We start from the raw sequence: 23348 nt of genomic DNA on the forward strand, positions 1-23348 counted from the left end.
TCGTACTTTGCATGTCCTTCAAGAAGACAATACAGTATCCATAATTTTTAAACTTACTTTATTGACTATCTAGAAACATAAGTACCAGAAGTCACGTACATTATTCCAAGACCACAGTCACTTCTAAGCACTCAACGAGATGAACGCGTGCATCTGTGATGAACTAGATGCCAGAAATGGCAACTGTAGCAATTCGAGAACCCCTTCAAATGATGAGAGTCGCATTTGTCAGCAAAGCTCTCTGAACTCAGGGAGTCTCGGAAACTTTGAGAGTGTACCAGAAGTTCAAGGAAGAAATAAAACACCAAGGATATACGAACAACCATTTTTATAAAAATAATAGACCAATAAATAACTTATTCTGAGATTCTACAGTATAATTTCACAGAAGTTGGTTTATACATGTTATATTTTACCTTACTTTCTGAAAAATGGCTTATGTGATACGTGAGAGCATTGTATCTGGTTATGTCTTAATAACTTTACGTTTATCCAATCCAAATAAAATTTACAATAAACGTGAGAGCATCCCGGATCACCCGGACAGGGGTATTTTTACCTTGATCAACCATCTTGAAATAAAGTGAAATATGCTCTATCACTCACCAAGTTAAAAGAAGAGTGAAAGCAAGATCTATTAGTTCATCTCAAAATCTGTGATTTTTCACGTGTCAACTTTGAATACATCACATACAGGACCATTAAAAAAGAAGTTTCAACCTAAATTTCTTATAATTGGCGAAAAATTTCAGCTTTCATTTCTTAAAATGAACGCATATTTACATCCTTTACAATTATTATTAAGGAATCTCCATGGATTCAAAATTCGTGTACACAATGGCCAGGACTGTCTAACTCTTAAGCATCCAGAATATCAATTCTAGATGATCTTGAAATAAAAATATTCACCACGGCAAATTAAGACCTGCATATGGTTAAACGAAAAACGTTTCCTGTCTATTAACTCCCATGTCTCGAAGATTTGGAAAAAAGTGGTTGTGAAGAACTTGCAGAAAACGAACATCATTCACTGCGTTGTCATTGCAGATTGATCCAACAACTCCAGCGAATTAAACAAAAGTTTCTCCGTGAGTACGCGAAACTTTCTGTAGCCTGGACAAACATTCCGTTTATTGGACCACCAGAAATTTTTAAAAACTATGCTCGTAAATCTGTATTCACAGATATAAATGCTTTTTGATAGTCATAGTATATACAGAAGTATATACTATGACTATTTACCTGTTTTTTCGCTCTTTGTACATTCCGACATCGCAATCTGTAGGTCACTGCTATTTTTAATACATTTAAGTAATCATTAAGTAGTAATCATTAATTGCAATATCTGTTACCCCACGAAATGTCAATTACTACATTGCCATTAATTAGTATTGAATAAATCACAAATAATAAACAAATAAATAACAGCATTATAATAATATTCTGGGAGAAGTGAAGAAGAGAATTTTCAATACGCCAAATTGATACAATTTAAAAACAACAAGCGTACAATTTAAGTGAATTTTTGCATATTTCTATGTACAGGAAATGAATAAAAGACAGTTACCTAAACATAGAAACATCAGTATCATGAAGAACACCGTTCTATTGATATAAATTTAACGCTAATACATATATAATATTGCTTTAATTATATAAAGTCTATCTCATTTGAAAAGAAAAAGTGCCTGAATAAACTTTCATTCAATAGCATTGAAATTAAGAAAATAATAAGCATTTTTCATTATTCAGAATTAGCTTAAAGGATCCAAATTTTTTAAATAAAAATTATTACAGTTATCTCTTATTAAAGATACCTTTTAACTTCGTTAGCTTTTCTCACAAACTCTTCTTTGCACTCATTATATGTATCACTTATTATGCCGCAATATAACTCACATTTCCAGAAATTCGAGGGTGCGTATGATTGTAACCATCGTTACTACTGTCTCTCATGAAGGCTAATATACAAACCGAAAGAAATTGCAGTTATTGGTAACAATCCCTCTCAGGATCTCAGACTGCCTGAAAGCCTTCAGGTGCACCATTTTTCGTATAATAATTTAATAATGTTTCAGCAAACGTATGCTTGCGAGAATAATGAAGCGTTTGGGTGAACCAAAGGTCGATTTAGTTAGTTCCTTTAATTTGAATTATGAAATTGCTAAATATTCGAATGGCAACGATATTTAATTTACGATATTGATAGTGGAATTCGCATTCAGATTTTTTTGTTTGTTTTCAGTTATATAAACATTCTTGGACTACATAAGTTAATATACCCGACATATGGCACATCTGCTACTTAACAATCTTGATACATTCACGTCACTGAAGAGAAACATGATTCGCCTGTTGCTTCATCCATGGAGGCTACATAAACACGACTCCTCGAATACCAGGGTAATCTGGGATTAATCTACTAGACGGAGGGAAGGAGAAGGACTGAGGAACAGGAATAAGAGCTGTGTTTAAATTGTCGACCAGTGCAGGAAGAACTAAGACCATTATCAGCCAATCTTGTGTCAGAAATTGTGTGGAACTGCGTGTATCCGGCGAAAACTCTCACCATCAGTCTGATTAACTGAGCACTTAATGGAAAAAAATATCGTGCGATTGGCCGGTTTCGCTGTTGTTATTTGTAGCATGTAAATGTGGAAACAACAACACAAACTGGGCATCGACCTATAATTGAGTTTTAGCTTTTGCAATGGGGGTTAATACGTTGAGGCAAGCTGGAGGTATAACTTCATTTGGAACCTTCGCAAAAAACCGGACGGCATCTCAATTTTAAGAGCGAAAGAAAGCAGTCGGAAGAGGGGGGGGTTAACCTAGGGTATGCGACAAAAAGTCGCGAGACAGTTGTGATGGAACACCAGCGCGTGACGGCGCTACCGAATGTTTCTGGAAACAGTCGTTAGTTTTACGATCGGCGAAGGCTGTTTTATGTCTAAAAGTTGGCACGAGTCGGGTGTGTTGGAAGATAGATGACACACGCACGTTCAGTATGCACGTGAGAATGACAGCGAATTTATGAAGCGAAAATTAGACCCGGCGTATTTGCTTCTGATGGTACAAAAAACGCTTACTGGTTAATTTGAGATACAGACATCATCACTGTACGTTAGTGTCATAAAAACAAGGTTGCTCAAGGCGTTATTCGTCACAATAACTGCGAAGAACCAAATACAGAAATTTTTACTTGTCTTCGGTGTTCGAGTATAATTTCTATCTCTTCTGGTTATCTGAAGGCTGTTCTGTAACTTTTAAATGCACTATCGCACGATTCTGTGTTTGTAAACCATTATGATGAGCAATTGCGCCTTTTAGAATGTATAGTGGCACCCATAGTGAGGATGCGGAGTTGCGCAATACGCCAAACTGTGGACGAATTTTCCCTTGACTTTTGTTCTAATAAGCGATTCATGAGTTCATTTTCCAGATTGAAAACCTCACTTAAAGACGGCGAGTTCAGTCAGTTAATGGGGATGTACCCAGGGGTCAAGACGAATGCTTAGACTTTTAAAATCATTTATCGTTCTTTGAAGTGTGTTGGGTCGATTTTATTTGATGTTCCTTGAGATGTTTTGCTCCAAGCAATGGTCGCAGACGCAGAGGCCACTATTGCTTCTCACTCTTGCTTCCTTCTGACGAAAGAAAATTACTTTGTTCGTGTTTTTCGAAGTAAGACTTCCTTATGTATCTGGGATGAGCTAATTTCTTCTAATTGTGGCTTAAAGAGGTTAATGTAGCATCGATACAAAAGGTTACTTCGTGTATTCATTGCACACAGATTTTAACTGAAGTCGAAAGGTAATTGAGGCTAAATGAGGTGGGGGAGATAAGGGTTTGCGGCAGATGTTACTGATTGGTATGCGCATCGTACTTTCAACTAATGCTCCCTGTATTTATGACTTCTGATTATGATACACTAACCTTATCTTTCATTCGCCTGCCTTCCACTTTCTTTAATTCGTTCAGTTCGTGTCCTTCTGAGCGTATCAGTTTCCTAATGTATGTACATATCTGTTTTCAATCATGCTTCGTGTGTTTGGGAATGTTTTGATGTCTTTGATAGACAGTCTCGCCCTTTCCTCCTTTGATCTGATCTTGTTTCGAAGACCTTCAGCCGGATGTCTAAATCACTGATCAATACTGGTTTTGATTTTTAATGAGCTAACGATCGCTCAAACTCTAGGCGAAATATATTATGGAGGAAAGATTTTACTGAATACCGAGTTAGTATTCGACCGATGTTTGCTGATTTCAAACAAACGTGTAAAAAAACAAAATCAACCAAACAAACTTATTTGGAGGAAAACAGTCATACACCACAGCTGGTTGGTCCCAGGTGGGGTCTTTGTCAAATAAAATCTGACTTAGTCAACAAGGCTGAGTCAGACGGTTAAAAGCACTAAAACATAAAAGGGGTGCATTTAAAAAATTAGGACATTTGATAAGAATATGTTTGATCGTTAAAATGGTGGCACAGTGCTTGCATTTGGGAAGGGCGGATGGAGGTCATCAGCCCTCAACAGAAAGAATATGTCGAATGATCGTGTCCAATGCGGAGCCGAGCAAAAACAACTTACTCCTTACGATCACCCCCACAGAATAGACTGCCGTAGTCTGACCACAGGCTTAATCTGAATAGTTTGTTTGTTTCCTGCCGATGCCACGAATCTTGCAACTGCGGTCCTCGTGGGTAGCGCAGTTGGTAAGATCGCGGTCCTCCCAACACCGGTTGGAAAAGACCTTAGTTCGAGTCTCGTCGATGACGGGAGGAATTTTTTGCGGTCCTTTTTCACAACGTGGCTTAGTTAGTTGGTTTTAGGCGAGGGACATCAGAACACACACAATTTACAGACAATAGACACGGAGCAATAACGCCTTAGTCGCTGATGCTCCTAAACCCTACTACAACGACAACAATCGCAAGATCATCAAGGTCTTTTTGGCGGATGTCATTCCCAGGTGGCAAATAAATAGAACAGACTGTTAATACAAAGTCCACTAAGGGGATTTGCTACCGCCTCTATGGTGGTTGTAAGTAGCATAGGATGAAATGGTATTTGGTTGCCCAAGAGGATAGCAACTCTTCCATGAGACGGGCATCTACAATTCTACCCTTACAGATAATAGAATGTTGCGAATGGAGGTCATCATTGCCTTTAAATAAGTCTCCTGTAAGCAATAGAAGACTGGTATATGCTTGTAGGAGACCCTTGATGTCTTCAAATTTCACCTTAGGAATTTTATTATTACTTCGAATTGTTGTATTCGTTGGTCAGTTCCGAAGTGTACTGAGTGCTTATTTTTCTTAGTCTTGGGTGTTTCTTTTATTTTGGGGGGAGGGACTGCGGACGTTGTCCTGTGTCCTTGAAATTTCTCCCTCCACAGAGAGTTTCTAAACTGTTTTTGCAGTTATCCCCTGAGTTTCGACATCAATTTTTTCTTGTACTGCCGTTGGCGGTTGTGTTTATTGTACTGTTATTTTACCACACAATTTTTAATGCTAGAGCACTAAGAGGAACTGATATTGGAGAGTCAGTTGACTTAATATAAACCATAAACATTGAGTTTTCTGTGCAGGTTTTTCAGAGCTCAGTAAATAGCTGGCGTAAATTATTCAGTAAATGAGCGTAAATGACTCATTCGGTGTACAATCATTTTCATTTGAATCCGAAAGGAATATTTCTTGTAAATCTTTTCAAAATATATGTTTCCTTATTTATATTTACTGGTTTAACGACTTTTCTTGCGTGCTGGTATGAAATTCTCAGCTTTGCCTTAAGTCGTCGCTTTATTTCTTTTCCTTCCTTCCACCTCTGGCAAGCTCGACAGTATGCAAAATGCTTGCCTTGGCAATTATTGCAGGTGGGTTTGTAGCTGAACATAATGTAATTTCATGGTCCTTTGCATCACATCGAGCGCATGCAGTTCATTTGTGAAAGCCATATTTCTAGCACTTAAAGCACCTTAACGGGTTTGGAATATTTCGATATGATGGCGTATTGAAAGTAAGGATCAGGGTTCTAGCCAGGAAATTTCCTTGTACAAATATTCTCTATGCAGCTGTCACTCCTTGCGATTTTAGCTCTGAATATTTCTCCTCTTCAGACTCTTCCAAAAGATCCCATTCGGAGATCATCCCTCGGGATGAGTTCAGTATCTTGTTGGGTATTACCGTAATTGGCATTCCCCATAGAGGTGGCTCCGAGGAGCCTGTTCTGAATGTTTATCACACTTAGTTTCAATGAGAGTATCCGCAGAATGCAGCCGTTTTACAGATTTAGAGAAACCTCCCAACCCTACTGAATAAAGAACGGTGACATTTTCCCTAAAGGTTTCTCTCCAGTGAAATAAATTATTAGGTATATATTCGACCTGGTAGAGTTTCAGTTCCAGGCCTCTTTATTAAAGTTGTGGTGTCTGTATTCATGTCATTATTTTGTGGTGATGGGGTCCTCAGAAGAAAAGTTTTTATTATCAGGATTCATAGTGTATTTTATTTTGGTTCAATGTCCGGGCTCTCCACCCACCAGGGAGATAAATGGGACGCCTAGTACCCGTAGCAATAAATGCGCTCGGGAGTGGGACGTCAGCGCTACCCGGACACTATACCCGCATCACCGCCAACCTGAATCCTGTCCGAGCCATTCAGTATAGTCGAAGCAGGGACCAAAGTGGTGTGTTGGAGCTGGTTCCCCCAACCTCAGGAACCCCTTTCCGAGTTTCCACGTATCGCAGCGCCAGGCTAACATTCCTGTGATGTTAGCCTGGAACCTAGGTTGTGGGAGTTGGATCCCAGTGATGCTACTCTGTAGGACTATCAGCGTCACTGAGAGGTGACTTCGCCACGTACAGGTGCCCAAGTTGGGGGTGTGCTACTGATGAAAACCACATAGTGCGGGTTAACAGAGTTTTAATAATAATAATTTTCTTTATTTTTCTGAAGGGTGACTTTTAAAATTAAAACAGGTTAAAATCAAAAATAAATAAAAGGTACTTTTAAGTGTGCTTTTTATTTATTTAAATATTTTATTTAATTTTTAAAATACACTTCAACGCTAAAGCTTCTTTTTCAACAGTAGAATAAAAATTACTTGGAGAATATATTTTTTTAACAATGACTAATTATCTTTTTATCTTTATTTCCGTTTTATTGGGAAATACATTTATCTAATCAGTACAGCAATTTTTATTTGGGTTTCAGATCCAAGTGCAGAAGCCGATCAAGTGTTCGATCAAAAAGATTAGGAAAAAAATAATAATAATTTCATTATTACGCCATTAATATAATATTTTCCTGGATCATGGGATTGTAAAAAACACAACGAAGTCTCTATCCATAAGCGGCCAATTTCAGAAAAGGTTCGTCAGGAATATCATTGATTTTTCTTGAGCGTATTCACTGTAGCAGTAGGTCATGGCTGTGCAATGCAGCCGTCTGTCATCGTAATAACTCATTAATTATCGCCGTTCATAGCTGCCATTTTCTTACACCCTACCTCTCCGACTTCCTGCTGCAAGGTTGCGGTTGCCTTGGTGACTTGGTGGTTACTGACACTGGACACATGTGAGGTCGACGCGCTGGCCAGGACTGTGATCTTTCGCTCCCTTCGTCCCCCAAATGAAAAACAGACTGTCTGCAGGAAACAAAAAACAAACATCAGACAACTCCATTGACAACCTACAATTTTCTTTAGCCATGACCTACTAGCTGTGTCATTAAAAGCTTTTAATATGTTGTATTTGTCTCTAAACAGATCGCATTATCCTTCTTGGTGTGTGAAGAAATGGAATGAGAGAAGGCTTGTTTAAAGAAGTATTTACGAACAAATGCTTCATCACTCCAAACACATTTCATTAAAACTGCATAAAAAGCTGGAAGGAGTTAGACCTTATTTTGAAAACTTAATTCGAATGTGTCACGTTCAATGTAACTTTTTGATTCTCATTTTCACATTTTGTGCAGTCACTCGTGGAAATGCGCAAGAAAAATAGCTTACAGAGAAGTAGACCACGATGTATTTTATTTTTGTTTTCAATTCTTTACTATTTTATCCTAATTTTTCTGTTTTATTAAATTCAAATGTGGTGTGGGACAATGCGTTTCTGAGTTGTAAACTTTTACTCCCTTTAAAATGAGTTTCTTCTGATGCTAAGCATTTTTGATACCTGCCTTAAAACATCAAAAAAGAAAACAAACTTCTACTGTTCAAATATTTTTTATTTAATTTGCATATCCTCCGAGTGTTCAATTCCAGGCTATCAGCTTCCCATAACGCAGCACTTTTCAGCCCTCGATGCCACAGTGCATACCAACATCATATTCATCCGCAACATTTTTCCATGGTCGAGTCATGGGGCAAGAGTTGCGTGATTTCTGCTGATAATTACTCAGCATTTTCATCCCGAGAAACGTCTGCCAAATTCGTCTTCATAAATCTAAAAATCAACTAATTTGACACTAACCACTGAGTTTTAACACTAATCGACTAGATCAGCAAATAATACTAGACATTTCAAACCTCTTCATCAAACTTGTTTTAACATCATGGACGGGTTAGTTGATCTCTGATCCGGAAACTCGGGTTTTTCGTATCAGAAAACAAGAATACGACCAAATAACATGTTCTTTTCAATCATTATATACCGGCGCTTCAAATCTCAATTGCTACTCCCTTCCAACTCTCTTCTGCCAATAATCCCTCTAGGTCTGGTATAAATGTTTCTTTCTTGCTTGCAATCTTCGTGTTTAGTCTTTCATGGAGTCTCTGAGAGAGAGAGAGAGAAGAGTTGTTATTTAGGAGCATTAGCAACTAAGGCCATATTGCTCCGGGATATGCGGTGGTCATTCCCTGACCTTTCCGCATCCTCCGTATTTTGTGGTGACGGGCTCGAACCCCGGTCTAATCAAGAAGCGTGTGCTACGCAATGCTGCTCCTTCCCACCTGGCTACGGAGGCACCCATGGAGTCTTTTTCATACAGTGACAATGAGACGATCAAAGTGATTTTTATTCATCTTTTCCACGGTTGAATTACTGTTTTGAATCTTCTGTTCCTGGCCTTTGCATTCATAGCATCACTAGCAATAAATCTTATAGAAATGAAAATCTTTACGCTTCATTCCACATCAAGCTCTCACCTTAGTTTTTCCATAAATGTGCTAAGGGAATTCGTGAGAAAAATAAAGCATATCACAACTGGCCTGTGTCAAGATCCCTGTCAAACTGAAAGAAGAGTTCTAAAAGTGGGGGAGTCCCTCCCTCTAAGTGGATTAAAAACCCGATGCCACATATTTGTGTAATGAAGCAGTGAACGTGCCAAAATAGATAAAAATTATATATCTCAAGGAATGCAACAAATAATTGATATTTTAAATGTGTAATCACTCAAACCCATTCATTTATTTTTTACTATACGTCACTTTAATTTGAAACAACTGATACAGAAAACCGATTTGATTGGAAAAGGGGTACGGATTGCGTATAGATCGGTGAAGATTTGAAAGATACGTTTTGAAAACCAAAATAAGTTATAAATCAGATGGCAAGTTAAGAGAATAAACACAAGGATGTTAGCAAATGTATACAAAATAACACATTATAAAGCCTCAATGAAAAATGGCATACGAATGGAAAGATAGATACCACAAACCCCAATTGCTACCCAAACTATGATTAATCGAGCAGATGTTGAAAAAGATATCTGCTCAGTGAAACCCCAACCCAGATACCTACATAGCAAGTTCGCCTTACGAGTAATAATAAGGAAAAAACCTATCTTTTTTCACCAACACCTAACTTTGCACTTTGTGAATGAATTCTTCAGATTTCCTTATTTGTACTCTGAAACCGACAGAGCAGATATTTGGAGAAGTTCAGAAAATAAAATAAAAATATCCTCTTTCACCAAGAAATAAAATATATGAAAAACATTGCTCTGGTTTAATATATTTTTTTATTCCTTGGTGAAACAGGATATTTTCATATACAGAAAGCAGACAGAAAACAGTTCTAGAACATGGGATCTCAAAAGATTAAATATCTCATTCACTTAATTGTAGGACTGATTACAAGATAAATTTGTATATGCTGGTTCACCCTTAAAAAGTCTCAGTGGAGTCAAAACCGTCATAACCTGCTAATTAAACATTCTTTTATAATAAATCCGAGAGAAGAAACGAGTTTTGCTGTGCGTGTCCACTTCTCGTGGTCAAATTAAACACTGATTCTGGTACTGGTAGAGCACAAGTTGGACATGAAAATTTTCTTTATTTTTCTTTTTATTTCCATCTCTTTCTATGAGCATAGAAAGCCATGGTAGCACATAGTGATTTCTTTTCAATGAAATGAAGCAGGCGTTAAGCAAAGAATTTCCCTCACCCAAGAAAGTGAATTCCCCATCTCACACCAAATATAGCTCCCGTATTCAGAACATTTTTTGTTAATGGCCAGAATCAGCTGCTGCTCATTAACATGATTGATTCATGTAGGGTTTTAGGCTCATCAGCGCCTTGGGCTATACTGTGCAGTACATAATATGCCTGTAAATTGCGTGTTCTGTGGTAGATCTGCTGTTTGCTGGAAGACAAACCCCGACTTTCCGAAGAAAAAACCATGCTACGCTCCCCTGCGACCAACTAACTGACCCGTGTGTGAAAGGCCCATAAAAATATCTCACGTTATCGACGAGATTCAAATTCAAGTCTTTTCCATCTGGTGTGGGTAGGATGGCAATTCTACTAACTGTGCTATCCACGAGGGTCACCTTGGACTGTTTATGACCGATTCCCACGTAAAATAGCAGAGAAAATCTTTGCATAAAATGTTGAAATTATATTTTTCTCTTTTTAGTAGTGTATACTTGGTTTTTCTCTGTCTCTCTCGTTACTGAAAAGCAGGAAATTGATAGAACATATACGCATACAAATAAAAATTTAGAAGAAAAAATTCTCTATTTCGTGCGGCAATTTTTAAGGAGTCTACCGGATGAGAGCTGTGAAATAAGTTGAAACAGACAACGAATTCATAAGACTTGTGTATGTGTGGTTAGAGCCAAAGCAACCAAGGCTATGGGCGTCAGTATAGTGTCTGTGAATTTCGGGTATTCTCTGGTGGATTTGCCTGTTTGTTAGACGAAAAACCATTCAACCGTGCTCTGAGTAACTCATCCTCGTGTCAATGATGGAATTCAACCTAGGAGTTTTCTACCCGGTGTGGGGAGAACAGTGAATAGATTCACTGTTATTCACGAGGAACCATAAGTCTAGCCGAAATGTTTAAATTTACGATACTTTCCTTTCCTTTTTGAATAACTTATAATGCCCTCACCGTAAACTGCAGAATTTTGTAACTGTGAGAAGAAAAATGTGTCCGAGTACATTTTAAATAAATGAAAACGTTGCCTCTTTAATTGGGGATATCGTAAAGCGATAAAACTGTTTAATATAAACTATATACAGGATAGGTCAAAAGTAGCTTCAGCCCTTATTCAGGAGAAACGTTTGAACTGAGAGAAAATTAGCACAAAGTTGCAGTGGAAATAAGAGCTATAAAATTTCGATAAGTTCTCCAGAAGTAGAACAGCTTTTTCCACATGCTCTGTAACACGGTTGGTGTAACTGCATTGATCGCTACAGTGAAGCAAGGGACGCGAAGTCCACTGAGAAAGCTGGCCAGAGAATTGAATCTGCGAGTCCTATCCGTTAACCTGGAAAGTGGAAATCTAAATAATCTTGACCATCCTAATGGAAGTGAAGGGATTTGCCATTTTGTTGAAGAGTACTTTATTGCCACCATCATCCCGAGCAATTTAAGAAATCAGATTATTCTCCAGCATGTATTGATAAACGGAACCGGACAGTTCTTTCTGTGAATAAGAACGGGCCGTACGCCTTCCTGCAATTTGCAGCACAAAACATAACTTCCTCGTTAACTTTAGTCCTTCTACTAAACACAAATAATTTAAACAGCATTTTTTTTTCTTCCATAACATGACCACAGACTTTAACTTAATCTATTCTACTGACAGACGTTGACTGCAATTACCACATAAGCTTTCAAGTTGTGAAGCTGCTTTTTATTTAACCTGTACGTATGTAAAAAATCAGTACTACTATATGTCGAAGAATTGTTTTCAATTAAATAGTTGTTTTCTGTACTGACCGCTAAATACAGAAGTTCGATAAAACTTCGTGCATAAATTATTTCAATTATCATAGCTGCTACTGATTGGTGTACCACCATCTCTTAGCCGAAAAAAAACAAAAAACTTACACATTATGAAAAAATACAAAAACAATTATTCTTCGTCATCGTGCGCATTTTTGGAATTCTACATCCTCGTCTGAAAAATAAATTAAATGCTTATTTAGATTTTATGTAGGTGGTAACTAGCTCTGAAGCTCATAAATTCAAATTGCATACGGATATTAAGAAATGTATTAAAATTGTTAGATGTATTTATAATATATAAAATTTAAGAGAAGGCTTCTTTTTTTTTGCAGAATTTTACAATTTTAAAATATAATTCTTTATTTTGCCATTCTTGAAAGAATTTTACTATTCTTTCACTAATGGTTTGTGCAGTGGCAAGTCAGTAGTCACAAATTTGCTTTCTTTCTGGCAACACACCTCTAAAGTTCTTGATAACCACCTTCAAGTTGATGCAGTCTACACAGATATATCTAAGGCATTTGAAAAAGTCCCGCACGAACAACTTCTGGAAAAACTTAAGCTATATGGTATCCGTGATCCTTTGCTCTCATGGCTACGCAGTTATATTACGCATCGTTCCTGGAGCATTATCAACAATCAAGTGAACTCAGACCGCTTTATACCACTAAGTGGAGTACCTCAAGGCTCCCCCTTAGGTCCTCTACTTTTCATCGTTTTCGTAAATGATCTTCCTTCTTTCATCTGCACACCCAATGTTCAAGTTGTTCTCTATGCAGATGATCTTAAGATCTACTCAGCAGTGAAGGAGATTACCGATTCTCAACAGCTTCAATGCGCCCTCCAATTCTCTCTGTGGCTATCTCTGAATGGCTTGTCTTCTAACCCCTCGAAGTGCAAAGTAATCTCTTTCTCATCCTGCAGTCTCCACAACTAATAAATTACAGTATTAACTCTGTGATCGTCGAAAGGTGTGACCAAGTTAACGACTTGGGAATTCTTTTCTCCAGCAGTGCTAAATTCGATGCTCATGTCCTTATAATCACCAGCAAAGCATTCAAAACACTGGGATTCATCAAACGGAACGTCTACATGCTCAAAAACTACAGATATTCGGTTATCTTTTATAAATCTATTGTTCTGCCACTCCTTGAATTCAGTTCACCCATCTGGAATCCTCACACAAAGACTTAAAATTGAAGCAATCCAAAAAACTTTTATCCGTTACCTTACGTTCCGTAATCCTCTATTTCATCACTCAGTGTATTATGAATCGCTATGTGATTACTTTCATCTGAGGTCTCTGCGCACGAGAAGAGTTACTGCTGACATCACCCTTCTAGCCAAAGTAATCACTGTAACTTATGAAGCATCTAATATTCTTAGCAAAATCAACTTCAATGCTCCTTGTAGACAAGTCAGGAACCTTATATTGTTTCGCTTTGACTCTGCCACCACGGATTTTATGAAGTTCAGTCCACTTAAACAGAATCAGCAAATGACTCTCTCATTGACTTTTTTGAAAATTCCCAGTCACTGATGAACTCCATCCACAAGTTTTCCTCTTCTCTTGAACTGCAAAGTAACTAGTTCTCGTCTAATTATTGTAGTTTATTTTTTGTCTTATTATTTTTCTATTCACTAACAAATTAATTATTTGTTTTACAGGTAACAACTTAATTTTGGTCCTCTTTAATACATATGATTTTAATGTTTAAATCTATATCAATGTTCATGTTGGATTTCATGTTATTGTTATCAGCTCTATTCATTGTTCTGCTCTCAGATACGCTGTTAATGATTACTTGTTGTGTATCTTATTAATAAAAATAAAAAAAATTAAATGGCAAAATACTGAAAAGCCAGGTTTTTCATTTGCTGATTTTGTCACAATTGCGTGGTGTACGCGCGAGTGTAAAAAGGATCCGATCGTACCTCGAGTAACAGGAGAGGGAACGAAATCATCTTTGAGAAATTTAGCCTTCTTTTAATAAAACCACCACAACTAAACCCCTCTGGCGTTAAATTATTTTGTGTATAAGTATACAAAGAGAAAACTCGTCACACATATGAATGATGCTGGAATGGCAAAAGTATAAATCTTTATTTAAGTTCTACAACGGGCACTTCCACCACTGAACATACACATTATGGTACACAAGGCACAAAATAAAGGCACATTTTGTAAGCAAGCTAACATAGCTGCCAATTAGACAGGTTGCTTAGTGACAGCCAACATGGACTCGCTCATGGCTTTTCAGTCACTCACTGGTATGTATGAGAAATGCAATCATAAGTCTTATGCGTCTAGCACGCTTATGCCACTAAATTCTCTTAAAACGATCTGACAGAGAGAAAACAGGAATAGATACCAGTCTGATATATCACTCGTTCTTCAACAGTCAATAAAATATATACTCCTACAATATACCTCACAAAATTATAAACAGACAACAAATGATGAAAACATGAATCTTATATCAATATCGCTGCAGTAATTGAGAAATAAAGACTCTTGATACAGTTAATAGAGTTTCAGGTTTATGAATATAAATAACAACGTTTTTAAATAAATTTCACAATCAGATTTCAAAATACAACAGGGAATTGCTGGCAAACAATTTTCCGATTTTGATTGCTCAATATTATTCAACTTCACAGCACATCATAAAAATATTCCCGTGAGTATAACAAAGTGAAATTCACTGATATCACTGTAAAAGTTTTCATAAAAATTAAAACTACATCACATTTACAACACAGATATGCATTAGCGAATTTAATATAAATTTTGACTTAATAAAACGGCCCGTATTTTAATATTTTGTATTAAAAGATACAGCACAACACGTACGATTACTATTTTAAGTAGGCGTGCTTACCGCTCTTATTTCTGATTTGATTAAGTATAAGTAATCTTTAAGAACGAATTCAAATGGCAATAGGGCTACAGAGTATTATAATCACAAGTAGTTTTTAAAACATGTCTGCAGAATATTTAAGTTTTCAAGCGTGTTTATAGGAGTACTTTGTTTGGTACATTTGAATGCTAATCCTTTTATAAGTCAAAAACAGCTGCGTAGCAAATAAGTACGATGTTTCAAATGATATATTATACTTGTTAGATGAGTTTTACACCAGTGCACATAAATAAAGCGAAATTCGATTTACTATGAAAACTGTACAATTTTACAAAGACCACGAATATTTCTATTAGATAATACACCATTAAACAACCTATATAACTAATTTATGTCATTTAAAATGATAGCAAATGCATGCTCAATTTTTCGTTGTATTTTATTAAAATTAAAAAAGTTATTAGCTGGTTAATTTATACATTTTTTTTAATTTATACATTCCTAATCAGCCGCAGGGATTGTGTCTAATTTAAGCCAAAATTATAAGAAAAAAAAAGCTATATCACAGTGATCCGAATGGAAATTTTAATTCCTTACAGAAAATCCATTTAGCCTTCTATTTGTAAATTAAGTAATTTAAAAATGAAAAAAAATCTTAATGTTATTTTGGAAATCATATTAAAACTTAGTGCTGCTACATTACTAGCTGAATTTGTGAATAACGATTTATTTCTTTAGGATCATATTTTAAAGTATATTTAAAATATTATCGTAAATTTCTGATTCTACCATTAATAATTTAGGATAAAATTCTCACGACTATCTGAAAAAAAAAAAACCATTCATAAAACAGGGTGCCTTTTCGAAAATGCGCTTGTAATCAAGAGATCTATAAATTGAAAAAGCAATACCATTGTCCATTAAGACTGTCATAATGCAATGGCACTATTCTCTGATGATGTGAGGCTATTGCAATAAGTTACATCGATTGCGCCACCAACAAGTAACACTTCATCTAAGAGAAGTATACTGTTAACATTAGTAATGTAACGCCATTTCCTTAAGCAAATTAATAAAACGAAATCCAATCTTCCCATTTATCAGTTATACTTAATTGGTATGCACTCGATATTCCAGTTTTGATTTAAGTGGTATTCGTGTTCTAAATTATCAATGTTTGAACTTGCACACCTTTTGGCATCTCTCTTCTCTCTCTTAATTATAAATTAAATTACAACTGGGTTAGCAGGTTTTGGAGTAGTCAATGCCATTGCATTAAGATTCTTAAGTAGACAACCGCTGCTTTGTACATCTTATCGATACGTTTACAGCTTTTCAGTGTGGTTTATATTTCTAATTTATCTTCAAATGTGATTATAATGAAGCCGTATCTAAACTGTATATCTGCGAGTAATTACAGAAACAGATATCACGATTTCGAACTTTGGGTGAGACATTATTTCTATGAATGATTATGATATTGCCAGATTTACTCTTACTTAGAATACCGAAAATTAGCCCAGAATTCTAACGGATCTTTTATCAAGAGGCTTCCGATATATATTTCTTAAAAATGGCAAAATGTGCTAATACAGCTTTCATGAAAAATCTGCAACATCTTTTGGGTTTCAGATCCAAATGTCAACTGATAGAAATCAGAACTGCAAAAGTTCATTAAAACAAAATTGGAGTTCAAGGACTGTGTAGTCGATTTGTGATGCATAATACAATACTTGTTAGAGAGAAAGCACAAATCCGTAAAAATTGAATTATATGGAGTTTACCCTTCGCACTTTATTCTAATTTTGATTAAAGAGGGAGGCATTCTTGTATGGCGTAAATTTATTAACTGGGTAATGTTAACAGTTTTCCTAGAGAATCGTCACACGAAATGCATAAAAATACTAAGAATTTCCAGATATGATATTCAGTTCAACTATTTTCTCCATGAACAAATAGATAAGTGAAATAACATTACAAAATTCACAACACATTTATGTTTACAGTACTTTAAGTGTGGTACGATGATGTGGCAAGTATCCTCTTCACAAATTTGATGGAATGTTGATGATGAATTGAAAACAAATGTGACCGTATTTGTCCACTTCCGTGGAATTATCAATGACAGTATCGTATTGGCTGATATGCACAATGGACATAGTTTGTAATTAATATAGCTACAGAGTCGCGAAATAAGAACGATAAGTATATTGTGCGACAAGTATTTATCAGTGTTGAGGTTATTCAGGTTAATACAACGTCTACGATATACCTGCAGTACGCTTTTGACAAGGATTTGGAAATCTGCAATAGCATTATCCTTGTAGTTGCAAATAATGTTATTCCTACTGTTATTTAGATTTTCCGAGGCATCCAAGTTTTATTTTGAATTTAAATATAAAAAGAGTCATTTTTATCCCCGGAATTCATTATACTAATGCTAGTTGTTATGGAAAGTAGTTGAAATTTCATTCATGACATTTTAAAAATGTTCAAATAAAGGGGATTCATTCTTACAGAGCGACCTATCTGAAAATTAGCAGCAGTCGTGGCTATAATACACCAAGAAGCAGATAGTTAAGAGATAAAAATCGAGCTTTTTAAGATAGTTATTACAAAATTGCACTCAGTTACTTTTTTTCTTGGAGAATTGACTCATTTTAATGGTTAAGAACGGTACCTTCTTTTGTCGTAAAAGAAATAACGGTAGTATTAATAAAAATCAAATACAGAATAATTTTATATTTTACATAATAAACATTTGAAATTATATGCTAAATACTTTAAGAGATAAGATGCCACTTACGTTACAGTACTTCAATGGTGATATCCGAGTAATTATGCATGAATTGTAATAAAATTATGCCAAATTTGTTTCTCGTTTATAAAATTGTTTTTATCTAAAGTGTTTTTATCTAATCTATATATTTATCTAGCATGTGACACCTCGTAAAATTTGTTTATCAGTACATATTTAAAAATGGGAAGCTGTTCTTAATTTTCAGTTCGGTGTATAAATGGAAATTCTTGATCAAACTTTGAGAGACTTAAATTAACTTTAAAAACGATAGCTTCCCTGGATGACCGATGAGCTTTACAGTATTATTGCTATTACAGAAGTTTTATCTTGCATGATAAAATGTTTTATCTTTCGATAAACTCATTTCTATGTAACTAAATACAAATTAACAATCCGAATGGAAACAGCTTTACAAGAGAATAATAAAGTTACCTTCAACATAACGCAAATAAGATATTATTAAGAAGAAAATATTAAAACCTTATTACCTTCATATTTCCTAGATAATATAACTTATTTATATTTAAAGCTTGATTCGTAATATAAATTAATTGATTTTAAACTCTGAAACCTTTTTCACTTACGTATAGTTCAAATTAAATTATTTTTACAGCTTAATGTTTTTTTTAAAAAAATACGAAACAAAAGCCGAAAACACGAGTAATAAAGTTTCAAATTCATAAATATTTATACTAATTTATACTAGAGATGAATGACGTTTCTTCCCACGTAATTGAGGAATATACCAGGATAACTTGATATGCTAGTCCTGGTCCAGACTACAGCCTAATGGTGTAAAAAATTATTTATTGCTGACTGAAGTTATGTACTGCTCTTAACCAATGTATTAACAAACTTGCTTCCATACTTTAGCAAAATTCTTTGTTTCTAACAGAATAAAGTAAGCAAGAAAACATCATTATAAAGGAACATATAAAAGACAATGTTGTATGAGAACATATCGTTTTTTTTTTCTTATTAAGAACAATATAAACTAAGTAGCAGCATTAAGATATACGAAGGTAAGATGAGATTCTTAGATAACGAAGGTACAGGATAACTTATTTTGTAACTGCAGATTGGCTTTTCAAGTGGTAAAACTAATATCTTTTCAGACGTGTGCACGCAGACACTCGTAGAATTGTCATATAAAAACACACATTCTTTTACAAAGCAACGAAGAATACGGGGATAACCAGCAAATGATTACAATGATTAAAACGCTAATATAGCTTGCCTGCTAAAATCTATGGCATCATTGGAAAACAATAACACTCTAGAAAAATACAGAAAAATGGGTTGTTACGTTCCTATGTACCTCTACCATTCTGCGGACATTATTGCCTTTAATTATAAAGTTGTGTATCTTTATAAGATGACTGATTAAGAAAAATCTCTCAAACTGAGAGAGAAAAAAAAAAAAAAGAACAGCATACATAAAATATAAGGAACATAGTATTATAATTCACTGTATAAGAAAGCCAGGAAATATTGTACAAAAAACATTCCAGTTGTCCACTTCATAAAGCAGACTTCACATTGATCACACTTCTTTACTTTTTGTCTTCCGCTTCATCCGTCTGTGGAAGAGCCCTATGGGCAGGAGATTCTATTGCTTTAAATCTCAGATGAGCATTGCTGTTTATACACAGTTCTTCTAAAGTGTGTTTGTGATTCGGATTCTCCACGGTCGTTCTTTACAACGGCCAGCCCAAAGAGTAACTGATTCTGCAAACTGCGTGATTCTTCTATTTTCAAGTCGCTGACAGAAAGGTTAATTGTACCGCGGTGTTGAGAGGAGAAGGAGGAACAAATTCTGTCACAAAAATATATTGATGGCAGTTGATCAGACTATGATAGGCTATTCATAGAAAATAGTCGAGTCCAGCGGACATCAAAAACATTGCAGAAATTCACAGGAACCTTCATATAAACGGTATAATTAGATATTAAACCTCAATACTTTAAAGTATTAAAAAATAATTCTATACTTCTGTATTGCATTTTATTCTTAATACTTCTATCAGATCTTTTCTCTTTTTTTTTTTTTTAGTTAACAAGTTTGGATACTTAAATACAAAAATAGATTAAAAATCATATCTGCGTTCATATTTTCCGATGTGTCAGAAGGATAAAAAAAAAATCACCTGACACCTACAACTGTGACTATGTACACAATTCGTCCCCAAAATCAGTGAAATATGCATCCTCCGTGTGTGTCCATCAAGCACTGCCCATCATATGAAAGCAGCTTCCTCTCGTAGCTGAAGTGGAAATAGTTTCCTCGCAGTTAAAATTTGCGGTATTTGACGAACGTGAGAATTATCTATCCGATGCACACAAACACATACTCTTGGATCAGGAACGCATTCTGATTCAAGAGCTCACTGACTTTTATTGGGAGAGAAGTCCACCATATGCACTAAGACACCTCCAGTTCACAAAAGAGATCACTTTTGCCTACAATTCTACCAGCGTTATGTCATATTTGTCTTCATCTGCTTTAGTTATTTCGATAATAAATGTGTCCTCATTGCAATAATGTTTGATAATGTCGTCGTCCATCTGCACAGTAATCCTGCAAAAAAAAGAGAACATTATGTATATTTTTAAAAATATATAAAAGCTTACACAGCAATATATATCCCATGACAAAATAATTAAATTTCATCGTTCCTTTCAGGCACTGAAATTGTTAATTACAAAACCTATATGTTTTTGTCTACATCTGTTATTAACTTTTATAAAAGTTTATAGTTCGGAGATAAAAATTAAAGATTAGAGAAAAAAGAAAATAAAAAAAAAATCCACGTGATGATCTTATAGAATTCGCGTAATTTGCGTTAAATGTAATGCTTCATTTTCTTGAATTAAAAAACAATTGTTGCTATAAACAGCAAGTAAAAATGTTAATTTTTTTTAAAAATAAATTGGAAAAGAGAGTGAAAAATAAAAAATTTATATACACGTATATATATAATCTCCACAAAATGAGAAAAATAGTAAATCCATGAAAATTTCAAAATCGTATGATGAGGCATTTGTACACCTTAAGATTTCTAATATGTGAGCTGCTAACTAATTAAAAAACTGCGTCTGTTTATACTAGTTTATGTAGGTTAGCATCCTTGGTAACTAATGCTACTAGCGTGAAAAGTAACCAAGTGTATAATTAGTGGAAAATTAATTAGACGTATATTGTAAACAGTTTTTTTTTTTTTTTTTTTATCTCAAAGATGTGTTTGCTTCATAGCATCATTTGTTACTGCTAAAGGCGCTATAACTGGAGGTGAATGCAACTCATTCATCTCATTGTTATTTCTCCCCATTCCTGTATAATAAGTCGACCCTTTCAAAGACAGTGACGAGGAAAAATAATAGTTATCGCCGTTTGCCCTTAGGCTGATACTGAATCTTCGGTAGTTGTAATTAAAGTCTCAGAGGATGCGTTTATCATCTCTTATTTACTATTTAAATTGACCAGATCCGTGTGGCACACTTTAATATGAACAATACAACGCAATGATAAAGAGAATGATAACCACTGAGTGAAAGAGCGAATCTCCTGAAGAATAAATTTATTCGAATCAGCTCATAAATATTTAGATGCAAAAAAACTATGTAACACGACATTTGCTTTACTGCAAAACTGGTAGTCCTTGAGAGGTCGGAACTCAGTAATATTGGTTGCCCATAGACGTCCGCCCCCTACTTCAAAGCCGACCCACAACTTCACGATTAACAGCATCAGCGCAGCACTTCTGAAGATAGCTCGTACTGAAAATCAAGGCGGTGACAACGGGTTATAAATATCATTCGTGAAAAATGAAAATATTAATTTATAATTCAATAAACAGTGGACATAATCAGATGGTATTCTCTCTCTCTCTCTCTCTGGAAGCCTCACCTCTGTTTAACTTGGCCATTTTGTTTCTTTTTGTTAAATTGATTTATTCGATAGTACAGGGTTTTGTAAGCATTTGAACTGTGTGAAACATAAATTTATGTACGCATATGCGAATATAAAAAGTAAATTTAGTTGAACCTTGATTCATACCATTTCGGCTGCAATGCAAGTTGTAATTATCAAAGAAAGTACAGAAATGGGGTAAAATTAATTCATACCGAAGTGATAATGAGCTATAATGACTTCTAAAGAAGTCAGAATAACTTAACAGTTTAAAATTTGTAACAAAAAAGGAAGCTTTAGTATGGAAACAATTCTTTTCTTCCAACCAGGCAATATCCCATCAAGTACTATTCGCTTCTGCCATCCTATTTCTCTGAAGTCCACATCTTTGAGTATTTCCACATTTTTAAAGATAAATTCTCTATAATACTCTTCTACAGCGATCAACACAAGTTTTTTTTAAGCATTCTTCATCAGCTTTTTTTTCATGGCAGCTTAGTGACTTTCTTACCATCCCATCCAGGTGTGACGTCATTCCAGAAACTAGGTCACAAAGTACAACACGTACCCGCCAACAACCTGCCTAATTTGAATTAGTAATAGACTAATTAATCTCAATTACGTCAAGGAAATATGGAGAAATAAAAGTGACTGACAAAGAAGGCCTCTTTCCTTAAATGGAAGCAGAAGATTCGAAAAGGTCAACAGAGACAAATGAAAAAAGTGGTGACCAGCGGGGACATTCCTAAATGTAAATGACATATCCACATAACCCACGAGGTTAATTACGCAGTATAATTACCAGTTGAGTGAAATGTCTTTCCAATACACAAAATCCATTGCTAAAATTGTTTCGGTCGGTTGTGGCCGTGCGAAAAAATCAGCTTTTGATGCATACAACTTTTTAACTGAACGCAATATATGGCTACCATAACAATGAAGTTGTTAATCCTCGTCACACTCATGGCTGTCCAGAAGTATACGCACAAACCTCTTTTTGTTATAATTGGATGTTTTTATCATTAATAATCGACTAAAAATCGGGAATAAGTGGCAACACAATAAATATCGCAAAGTTTATTCTGCTTTAATAGTGAAAATATTGACAAACATTTTAAGAGACGTACGGTGAAGAAAATTATCACATTTATCTGAATAATAAATATTACACTCTAAAATATCTTAAAATTAAATTCCTGAAAGACTTCAAAAAATTGGCTGCTTCATTAAAATCGACTTTGTAAACATTGTATTAGAAAACAAAATCCTTTTATCTGTAAACTTTGAATACCAAAAGCCCATCAAAGAGGATAAATTATATAAAAAAAATTAGATTTCATAAGAATCCTCTTTAAGGATAGTAGGGAAGAATTACTTACCCCTTCTTACATCTTTTAAACATGCACCTGATGTTGGTTGCGCTGATTTTATATTTTGCCTCGATCTGAAAGCAAACCATAATGCTTCACTGAGTATGCATACATTTATAAAAAGAAGAGTTTAAAGGAATTTTCAGATAGACAGAAAAAAATAAAGAAAGAAAACAAAATGTACTGAAAGAAGAATATTTTATTCTGATATTAAAATGATCGCA

At 35.1% G+C, this 23348-nt stretch overlaps 1 protein-coding gene across 1 annotated transcript in view; it reads right to left on the reverse strand.

Annotated features, from left to right (window-relative positions):
• Positions 1-19893: 19893 nt before the first annotated feature.
• Positions 19894-23348, reverse strand: part of LOC150085622 (uncharacterized) — a 298691-nt gene continuing 295236 nt past the window's right edge. Inside the window, exons 19-20 of the mRNA XM_090374621.1 lie at positions 23134-23198; positions 19894-20422 (exon numbers count right to left, since the gene is read on the reverse strand). Of these exons, the coding sequence (XP_090230747.1) occupies positions 20305-20422; positions 23134-23198 (183 nt within the window). The 3' untranslated portion in view covers positions 19894-20304. The remainder of the gene's footprint in view (positions 20423-23133; positions 23199-23348) is intronic.

Source organism: Mastigoproctus giganteus, chromosome 5, assembly GCF_048544385.1.
Source record: "Mastigoproctus giganteus isolate SK-2022 chromosome 5, ASM4854438v1, whole genome shotgun sequence".
NCBI lineage: Eukaryota > Metazoa > Arthropoda > Arachnida > Uropygi > Thelyphonidae > Mastigoproctus > Mastigoproctus giganteus.